At 37.1% G+C, this 11,007-nt stretch overlaps 1 protein-coding gene across 3 annotated transcripts in view; it reads left to right on the plus strand.

The window, feature by feature from the left end:
* Positions 1 to 4,854, plus strand: part of SCN9A (sodium voltage-gated channel alpha subunit 9) — a 189,953-nt gene extending 185,099 nt beyond the window's left edge. For all 3 annotated transcript variants that reach the window (XM_058300702.2, XM_071216330.1, XM_071216331.1), the window contains one exon: positions 437 to 4,854. In XM_058300702.2, the coding sequence (XP_058156685.1) occupies positions 437 to 1,626 (1,190 nt within the window). In that variant the 3' untranslated portion in view covers positions 1,627 to 4,854. The remainder of the gene's footprint in view (positions 1 to 436) is intronic.
* Positions 4,855 to 11,007: the final 6,153 nt, after the last annotated feature.

Consider the following 11,007-nt stretch of genomic DNA (forward strand, 5'->3'; position numbering starts at 1 on the left):
TAATAAAGTACTAAAACAGGCTACAAAAAAACTTGCATAACATGATTATAGTTGTGTATGTTTGCTTATGTGAAAAATGTCTGATGTTCAACAGATAAAAATTAGTTATGTTTGGTGATATTTCAGGTGATTTTAATTGTACTTTACTATATTGCCTGAATTTTCTATATGCTAGGTATTATCTCAATAGAAAAAAGCATTACTGTGGAGAAAAACATAAGAGCTATGAACTTAGGAAAGGGTAGAAAATGTCACAGTGGTAATTATAATCATTTTCCTTTGATATTGTTCAATCCTTTATTATAAAATTGCTATCAATAGAAAATGAGTCCCAAGTTCAGGCAAGATAGAATATATGGAAGATAAATTAGGATCATCATTTACCACAACATGGATATTTAAATATTTCCTTTTTATTCCTTACCTCCTCACACAGGCATGTTTTTGGCCGAAATGATAGAAAAATATTTTGTGTCCCCTACCCTGTTCCGAGTGATCCGTCTTGCCAGGATTGGCCGAATCTTACGTCTGATCAAAGGGGCAAAGGGAATCCGCACGCTGCTCTTTGCTTTGATGATGTCCCTTCCTGCGTTGTTTAACATTGGCCTTCTTCTCTTCCTGGTCATGTTCATCTACGCCATCTTTGGAATGTCCAATTTTGCCTACGTTAAGAGGGAAGCTGGGATTAATGACATGTTCAACTTTGAAACCTTTGGCAACAGCATGATCTGCCTGTTCCAGATCACCACCTCTGCTGGCTGGGATGGATTGCTAGCACCTATTCTTAATAGTGGACCTCCAGACTGTGACCCTGAAAAAGATCACCCTGGGAGCTCAGTTAAGGGGGACTGTGGTAGCCCATCTGTTGGAATATTCTATTTTGTCAGTTACATCATCATATCATTTCTGGTTGTGGTGAACATGTACATTGCTGTCATCCTGGAGAACTTCAGTGTTGCTACTGAAGAAAGTACTGAGCCCCTGAGTGAAGATGACTTCGAGATGTTCTATGAGGTTTGGGAGAAGTTTGATCCTGATGCTACCCAATTTATAGAATATAGCAAACTCTCTGATTTTGCAGCTGCTCTGGATCCTCCCCTTCTCATAGCAAAACCAAACAAAGTCCAGCTCATTGCCATGGATCTGCCCATGGTCAGTGGCGACCGGATCCATTGTCTTGACATCTTATTTGCTTTTACAAAGCGTGTTTTGGGTGAAGGTGGAGAGATGGACTCTCTTCGTTCACAGATGGAAGAAAGGTTCATGTCTGCAAATCCTTCTAAAGTGTCCTATGAACCCATCACAACTACGCTAAAGCGAAAACAAGAGGATGTGTCAGCTACCATCATTCAGCGTGCATATAGACGTTACCGCTTACGGAAAAATGTCAAAAATATATCAAGTATATATTTAAAAGATGGAGACAGAGATGATTTGCCCAATAAAGAAGATATGGTTTTTAATATCGTTATTGAGAACTCAAGTCCTGAAAAAACAGATGCAACCCCATCCACCACCTCTCCACCTTCATATGATAGTGTAACAAAACCAGACAAAGAGAAATATGAAAAAGACAAAACAGAAAAGGAAGACAAAGGGAAAGATGGCAAGGAAAGCAAAAAATAATGTTTCATTTTTGAGATATTGTTTACAGCCTGCAAAGGTGATATATTTGTGTTAAGACTCTTAAGGAGGTCTATGCCAAAACTCTTCTTGCTAAAATATTCACAAAGTCAGAGCAGTTATTAGCTCTGATTCCTTAAGAGAGGTGGGAAACGTTGGCAGATGGATATTTTTGCATTGGTAAAAGACTCTGTGAGAAATCTAAGAGTTACTCAGAAGGGATAATTGATGACAGCAAACAAAATTGATGTAAATTTTTTTTTTGCTTTTAATAAATCAGAACGTCATGTAGAAAATTTCACATCTGCCTTGTCAACTTTTCACAGAATTGTAATCCTTCATTGTTTCCAATTTAAATAGATATCCCCCCCATACAAACTTATATATACATATATACCTAACCACCGTTTGGAAATCAAAAGTATTTTGCCTTGGATTTTGCAATGAAATGCCCTGATACAAGTGATGCACATTAATAATGTTTAGTTTTAACACATCTTATTAGGAAGAGTCTTTTATCCATGTAGAGAAATCTTTCTCTATTTTGAGGTGCTTAAGTTTATTTTACATTGCATCAGAACCAGTTTATCTGTGCCTATGAACTGCTATGGATTAAAAACATGTGGGCTATTCATTTAATAAATACTTTTCATTAATCTTGACTCATATGTCATCCAGGATAAGATTTACCCTTAGCGTATTGTGCTTAATATCCTGTCCTTTTTTGCATCCCCCTTTGTTCAGAATGTGAAAAATTATTCTAATTATACCACATTCCCTAAAATAAAAAAGTGAAGACACCTAAGAAAAAAGTAACTGAAGAAAGCTTTTACTAGTCTTTATGCAATCCAGCGCTGGACTGTGCTGTCCCAAATGACCAGTAATTGTCCAACTCAATCTCTTGTCACACTTTCTGCTTTCTCCTGCAATCCTGTTTAGTCATCCTGTAGTTCTAAACAAAGCTGATGTTTCCCTTCAATGAAGTGCTTCTTGATATACAAATAGATATTGGATACCACTGTAAAGTCTGAGCAGATAACGACTTAGGGAGAGTATTTACTCTAACATATCCTAAGTGTGTTTGGCAAGCTTTCAAGCCATAACAATGGGAGGCTTTCAACACAGACTTGTATGTAATATGGCTGAGCGAGCATTCAGGTGAGATCCTTGCCAATTTGCTTTCTTGCCACTTCTCTTTTTTCATTGAAATGCTGTGGTTCTAAGGAATATTTTGTGTCAATCTACAATGTTCTCCAAGTTTATAGTATCCTAAGCATATATTCATTTACATTAGCTATTGTCGTCCTCCCAAGGAGTAGAAATCTAGTTTTAAAAAATTGTTAATAGTTACTTGAAAAGAAATAGCCATGATGCAATTTTTTCATGGATTTATTCCAGAAATATGAGATCTTTTTTATCGAGTTATTTATGTACTGGCAAAAATTGAGTCACAGAAGTAGAGAGTAATTTTATGTGGAGTCTTTTTTTTTGTATGTGGGAATTTTGAAGAAAATATATAGAACATGTGTTATCCATTTGCTTTTTAAATTAACAAAGAACATACATTCTATTTCTGTAATAAGTGCTTAAACACATTATTCGTTGTTCTGGCTGGTTAATAAGAAAGGGTATTTAAACTTATCTACAGCGATGAGGAGGTATAGGTAGAAAATGAGCCAGAAAGAGGGAGACACTAAGAAATACAGGCATGAAAAAGACCAAAACAGAAAGAAACTCTTCCACAAAATTTATGAAGGAAACGTTTAAACTGTTGTATTTTACAATAATACCTATCAAGAAGATTACCATTTCTGATGATTTGTCCTAAAGTAGATATGAAATTAAATCTAGGACCAAAGATTCTTTACATGTATGTTCAAAAATTAGTCTGGGGTTATTTGAGGAACTTAAAATTCAGTACAAAAGATACTATGCAGTGTTTTCCTCAACTGTGTGAAGCGCATTGCATTATATACCTACTAAGCCTGTTGAAAACAGGTTTTGGCAATTCAATTAGAGAACTATACAAAAAATATTACAATCATTAGAATTTTTGTACATTCAAATGAGAAATTAACATCACCTTAAATTTGAATTCAGTCCATCCTCATTATTTTAATCCCATATAAATATAGCTACATTGTGAATATTTATATAAAACGATGAGAAAAGATTTATGGTAGGCAGATTTGTGTGTGAATTTACTATTGATGTTTCCACATTGCCTAACTTTTATTTAAAAACCAAAAAATATTGGGAACCGAGTCCTCTATTTCTTCTTAGCATTTCAACAAAAAGAATGAAAAATGCACTCTTTTTCCTATTATATGCAGAATGTATTTCATGCTGAACTATAATTTTTAAAAAGAATTAAACATGGTTAGGTTTTTGTATATATATTTTTATCCCAGGAATGTCTACTCATGTCTTTTTATCAATTAAAAACAATATTTGGAACTAGGAGCTCATTAAGTACAATGTAAGCCTACAGTAGAAAGAGACTTTACTTTTCATGTAGTACTTTGTGCTGATTATGATACCAACCTCCAGAAGGCACTGTCACACTAATATTTAAATTCTTAATCACTGAATTTATTTCACGTAATGATGCAGAATGGCAGTTACACTGCAATTTTTCAGTTGAAATAAAATGGAAGGAAAGAGATTTGAACAGAAATTCATGCATACAATTTGGGTGAAAGTAGGAGAATCTTATTTTACCTTTTTGACGGCTACTTAACTTACAAAGGATGTAAGTGACTTGTGGGCTCTTTATAAATGCTAATTATTAAACCTCAACCCAAAACGTTCAGCATGATTTTATAGAATTTTGATAGCTTTATTAAAATGAGTTAAGATAAAATGTATATGTAAATAAAGCAGTTCTAAATAGTGATTTTGGTAAAATATTAATGGGAGAATTGAATGAAGCCAGCTAAATTAGAATGGCCAAGAAAATGCCTGGTTTTAGGACCTGTGTATAGAGTTACATCTTTCTTTTATATCTGTGGTTTATTACATTACTTACTCTTGAGAAAAACAGTCAAGAATTGCTTCATGAAAATAAGTGAATAGCCATGAATATAGAAATGCTGTTTACATAAAATTCTTTAAAATTTCATAGATCTACGAATGCTCCAAATATTTGAATTTGTTATAAATTATATTGTAGTTATACTTGAGACTTACACATTGCAATAGAAGCTAAAAATAAAGGTCATAAAAATAAAATTATGTTTGTATGTATTTTCTGTTTAATTTATCCCTTTTTGTAGGCAAATTTAGTGCATCCCTAAATAAGTTGTAGCTACCAATAGCTTACTTTTATTTTTAATTGAAAAATGGGTAACTTTTAAATGTCCTCCAAAAGAAGTCTTCCTGGATGAGAAAGATGGGGATAAAGATTATAAAATCCTAAAGCAATTCATTGAAATTCACAATGGGAGTACTGCAGGAAGAGAAAATTGAGACAGGAAGTGAAAATATACAACCATTGTCAGTATGCATCTTGTGTGTAATGGAGAGAGAGCAATGTATACATACTGGCTAGGGGCACGGATTTTAGAGTCAGAACCATATTTGGATCTCAGCTCAGGTATGAGCCTTGAGTTGTCTGAATATTTTAGTTAGCCTATCTGTGCCTCAACCTTCTCATCTGTAAAATGAAATTGAGTCTTACTTCATTCACAGTATGGCTGTAAGGATTTCATGAGGCAGTCCACATGAAGCAATCAGAACAATGCCTAACTATACAATTTATATTACTCATAGCAATAATTAGTGTCACAGCCATTTTGCCACTATCTCTGTATCATACAGGACTACCTCAGTAGCCCAGGCTACTACTGCATCATACAGGAATGTAAGTGTATTCTCCACAAATAGTAAATGAGGCAGTACCTCCTCTATTTTATATGGCTAAATATAAATATAGTAACCAAGAGAAGCTTGTGCATTCTACTGGTAGGCAGTGAATATTTAGTGATGTGGAATATGTATCAAAATATTTCAAAATCCAGCTGCCATTGCTATTTATGAACTCAAGCAACATGCTAAAATCAGGAAACAAGCACATTTACAAACTTCTAGCTTGCTTCAAGAGAAATTTGGAGGTGATAGTTTCCTAATATCGCTAAATAGTTCATCCAAACCTCTATTTTATTATAGCTGCAAGCATCCAGTTCTACATATTAACTCTAAGTAAGGTACACTAAAAACAATTGTGGCTGTGCTGGGCCATTATTTAAACCTCATATGTTGCTACAATGGTCGTGCAAAATGGACCTCTGTACTGGCAAGTTGCCATATTCACATGAAAAATGAAATCACAGTCACTGAACAGTACATAATCCATCTCAACATAACTGATAGGCATTAATATGAAGTTCGTATAGTAAAAAAGCTAAATTTTCCCACACTATAGAACACACTAATACTATAGCGCAAGCAAAATGAACTGTGGTGTACATGGCTGTCTCAAGGGAGAGAGAATTGCATACTAGCTAGAACAAAGGAGATCCTTGCTGCGACAGCATCTGATGCACTTAGGAAGGGCAACATGAATAATTGATAACTCTAAACAAGCAATCAGGCAAACATGCTACACTTAATTCTACTCCCTACTACTCTGAGAGCTTTGTAACTGGATACCTGCATTAACAATTGATTCGCCTGAGAAGAAAACTAATTTTAAGAGATTTATGAGGAATCGGTAATGTCTGCATCATGTACCTTAACTTGAATCTCATTTAATGTATTTTTCTATAAACTGTTGAAACAACAAAGCATTAGATAAAACAATGGGCAATAAGTATATAGAAATGATTCAGAGCTTGTTAATGATTTTGAAAATCTAGTAGAATGGGGCAAAAATTATTTCAGATGTGATGTATGCCGGCATGTTCTAATTTCAGTTGTCTTCCTACAAGACAAAATGTAGTCAATTTGGTTAACTTCCACTGGATGAATAGGCAAAAGCTTGGATGTCTTTATGAACCAATCAGCACAATGCAAAGTAAAGACAAATCATAAAAGCCATTCAGTCATAGTATTTTTACAAAAAAAAGTAATTCTTTTCTAAAACAGCATTACAATTCAACTCTATTTTCAGAGATATATAATATGTAGAATTTCTGAAAAATGCCATATAAATATCTAATAAATATTAAGAACCCTCCCAAGTAAATTACATCTGTTAACAAATGTCATTTAACTTATCCTGGGCTTCCCAACACTGCTTTAAAGAAAAACGTTTTTTCACGTATGGCTGGCTCTCCATCTCTCAGAGAAGCTCAAGCTTTATTCTCTTGCTATTTGTAAATACCTTATCTGTTGTATTCTGTCCATTAGGAATATTTTAATATGAGGTCTCTTCTGCTCTTAGTATGCTCTTGATAACTGGCAATCTTTGTACAAGAAAGAATTTTATCCCGCTCATCTCAGGAAAGGCCATAAACCAATTTGGATACCATAATCCCTTATAAGAGAACTAAACAGCAGGAAATTAGACATGTGTCTCTATACAGAAGACCCAGCTAAATTGTAGCCAGACTCCCTACTCACAGAAACTGTGAGATAATAAATTTGTGTTGTTTTAAACTGCTAAGCTTGTGGTAATGTGTTAAAAAGCTATAGATAATTAATTAATCCCTTCTCTACTCCAATGCATCATATTAAGGCATGGGTTAAGAAAATAAATGGCACCTAGGAAATGTTATTTTATCAAATCCCAATGTCTTGCAGAGGCTGCTGAAGTGAAAAAGAGAGGGATGCCAGAGAGGGAGTTTTGTACCCTAACCTCACTTACAAAAGACTGATATTTAAAGCAAAATGTCAACCTCGGTGTTATGGAAAGTTTAAAAGGGGGATTTTTTTTTTCTGGTTACTGTACTTCATGTTCACCACCCACTATATCCTATTCCTGGCATCAAGACACTTTCTCTTATCAAATTAATAATCAGAAGCCAAGGTAAATGGGTAAACTGAGTGACATTTTCTCCACGTGATTGAGAATCTTAAGTATACTTGACCTACTAATGCTAAAGGAATCTGCAGCAAATGTATTCTAAAATGTTGTATGTGGCACATATATTTTTCTACATAAAATACATTTAAGGAAAGACCCTATATTTCATTCTTAGAGGATGTTTTATATTGTGTTATGTATCCCATAAAAAAAACCACGTGCTTAATATTAATCCACATTGTTTGGGATGTGAATCCATTTATAAATAGGACTTTTTGAAAATGTTAATTTTAATTCAGGTGTGGCCAGCTGAAGCAGGGTGGGCCTTATAAAGATAAGAAACCATAGGCCAGAGTCAGAGAAGATCACACAGAAGAATCAGGAATCCAGCAGAAACTGGAAGAGAAGAGACAAGGAGAGAGAGAGAGATCGCCATGTACAGGAGGCAGAAATACAAGCCAAGGCACTCCAAGGACTGCCAGTGGAGGTGCCCCTGCCCTCCCTGTGAGAAAACCTGCCAATTCCTTTGTAAAGATGGGTCTTGCATAGGAAGTGGTGCCAGATCCTACCCACCTGCACTGCATCCTGCCCCTTTACTCCCTGGCCTCCACAAGCTTCATAAAGCTCTTTCCCTTGATTGATCAACCTTGGTGCCAACTTCTATTCTCTGCACTAGGCAAAAAAAAAACACAGCTTCTGTAAGGGTCCCCTTCAATTTGGCAACCATGAAGGGACCCTGCGGTCCCTGAGGAGACCACTGCCTGGTGCTCACATCAGCCCCCTGGGGTGAGCAGTTCCTGTGTTCAGCCCTGTGGTTGCTGGAGCCCCTTTGTCTCCAAGAGCCAGGACTGAGTCCCCAGATACCTGAGCACCTCTGGTCCTGAAAGCAACAGATGAACAAGGGAAAGAGCAAGACCATCTCCACAATTCTGGTTAGTGACCTCTAACTAAATTGTTTTAGAAAAGTATTGTGGGTGTGGGTTTAAAACTTCCAGAGTTGTAAGTGGTCCGGCCTCAGCTGGTTGAAAGGTTTGCTGAGTCTCGGGGCACTTAGGTGCCCACGGGGATGGCCTCTTGGTAGAGGAGACCCCATCTAGCCCAGGTTTAAACTTACTTGTAACAGGAACTTGAGAAGAGAGGATGCCTGAAAAATACAAATGAGTCCCTGGAGTTTGATAATGAACAGAGTTCTGATAGGAAAGAGCAACATTATCTTTTGGATTGTATATTTAAATACTGGGAACAGTTTCTGTATGAACCAATGACTAAGAAGAAAATGTTTTTTGTATTTGTAAGACTGAAAGGTCACAGTACAAATTAGAAGATGGGCAACAATGGCCTTCAAAAGGATCTCTTGAATATAATGCCATTTGGAATTGTATTATGAGAGACTTTGTAAATAGGATGAGAACCCTTATGTGCAGTGTTTTATGTCTTTGGCCAATAATGCTAAACTCCAACATAAGTGTTTTGGCCATGGGATATGTTGGCCAATCTGGGGTGAACATCACACCAAAAGGAGGAGGAAAAAGGTAAGGTAAAGAAACCTTTCCCTGAATCCATCTCTTCTGATGAAATACTCATACCCATGGATTCTCCACCTCTTTATGATAGTGAAACCAGGGGGCAGATGTAGGAGAGGAAGCTGAACTACCTTTAGATTACCCCAGAATTGGTCTCCCCACCTTATACCCAGAGTGAAATGGAATTGGTCAGGGCAATTTCCATTAAGGCAAGTACAAGCTAGTGTCAATGACCAAGGCCGACTGAGGGGCTGCTTGTACTTCCATACCCCACTCTCCACCTCAGACCTATACAATTATAAGGATTATGTCCCAAGTAATTAAAATCATAAGAAAATGGAGAATTTGTTCTATTCTATCTCTGCAACCCATAATCCTATTTGAGCAGACATTCAGGACCTGCTAAATGTGATGTTAACCTCTGAGAAGAGGCAGATGGTATTAGAAAAAGCCCATGATGGCGCTAACTTGTTAAGCAACAATAATCCAGACAATTTATTGCATATTCCAGGAGATCAGGCAGTTCCTAGAAGTGATCCAAATTGGGACCCAAACAATCCAGGAGACAGAGCTAAATTGGATTATTATAAAGTCTGCATTATTTAAGGTCTCAGGAAAGGAGTACCCAGGCAGAATAATCTAAAGAAAACCTAACACATCATCCAGAATTGCAGAGAAGGCCCATCAGTCTTTTTGGAAGGGTTACTTGAGACATATAGACAATACACTGATCTGGACCTAGAAGACCCCACCAACTTATATACCTTTAATATGACTTTCATTAAAGCACTGTTATTTTCAGGGAGAAGCTCCAAAAGTTGGAGGGATGATTGGCAAACCAATGTCAGAAATTGTAGAAATTGCATAGGGAAATGGATGTGGATTAGGCAGTTGGGCTCCCATTCACCATATGGGAGGTCCAGGGCTCAATGCCCAGGGCCTCCTGGTGAGGGAAAGCTAGTCCATGTGACAAGCTGGCCCATGTGGAGCGCCAGCTCACACAGTAATGCTGCCCCGCACAGGAGTGCCGGCCAACGCGGAGAGCTGGCACAGCAAGATGATGCAACAAGAGACACAGAGGAGAGAAAATAAGAAGATGGAGCACCATAGGGAGCTGAGGTAGTGCAAGAGAGTGATTGCCTCTCTTCCACTCTGGAAGGTCTCAGGATCAGTTCTCAGAACCACCTAAAGAGAATACAAGCAGACACAGAAGAACAGACAGCAAATGGACACAGAAAACAGACCACAGGGGGTGGGAGGAATAAATTTAAAAATAAAATAAAATAAAAAATTTTTAAATCTTAAAAAAAAACACTTTTACCAGCCATGAATTGGTCTGTGAAAAACAATGAAAACATGCTGCCTACAAAGCCCAGCTAATAGGGGCAGCTCTCAGCAGAACCATCAACAACATGCAAACCCTGAGGTAAGAAAGTACAGTGATACTTGAGCAAGGGTAAAACCCCCAGGGACCCCTGGAAAACCACTGGGCACCCAACAGTGTGCCTACTACAAGGAGGAAGGACACTGGAAGCAGGACTGCCTGAGTCTTACCAGGAAGGGGGTGAGGGGCCATTAGGACATCCCAAGGTCCCAACTCTGTAACTGGCAGAGGACAAAGACAGTTACTTAGAGTGACTGGACCAAGGGGCATCTTCCAAAGTGGGAAAATCATCCCAGTCACTCACACTGAACCTTAGGTCTCATTACAAATGTAAGAAGTTAGTTGACTCCATGGTGGACACTGGAGTCACCTACTCAGTTTGAATCAAAATCTAAGTAAGGAAACTAAGGAATCAGTCCCAGTTACTGGAGTTCAGGTGACAAAGAATTTGAAACCATTTTTAAAACCCCTACAATGTAAAGTTAGAGAAACTCTTAACTCACAAGTTCCTC

The sequence above is a fragment of the Dasypus novemcinctus genome, chromosome 7, assembly GCF_030445035.2.
Source record: "Dasypus novemcinctus isolate mDasNov1 chromosome 7, mDasNov1.1.hap2, whole genome shotgun sequence".
Taxonomy (NCBI): domain Eukaryota; kingdom Metazoa; phylum Chordata; class Mammalia; order Cingulata; family Dasypodidae; genus Dasypus; species Dasypus novemcinctus.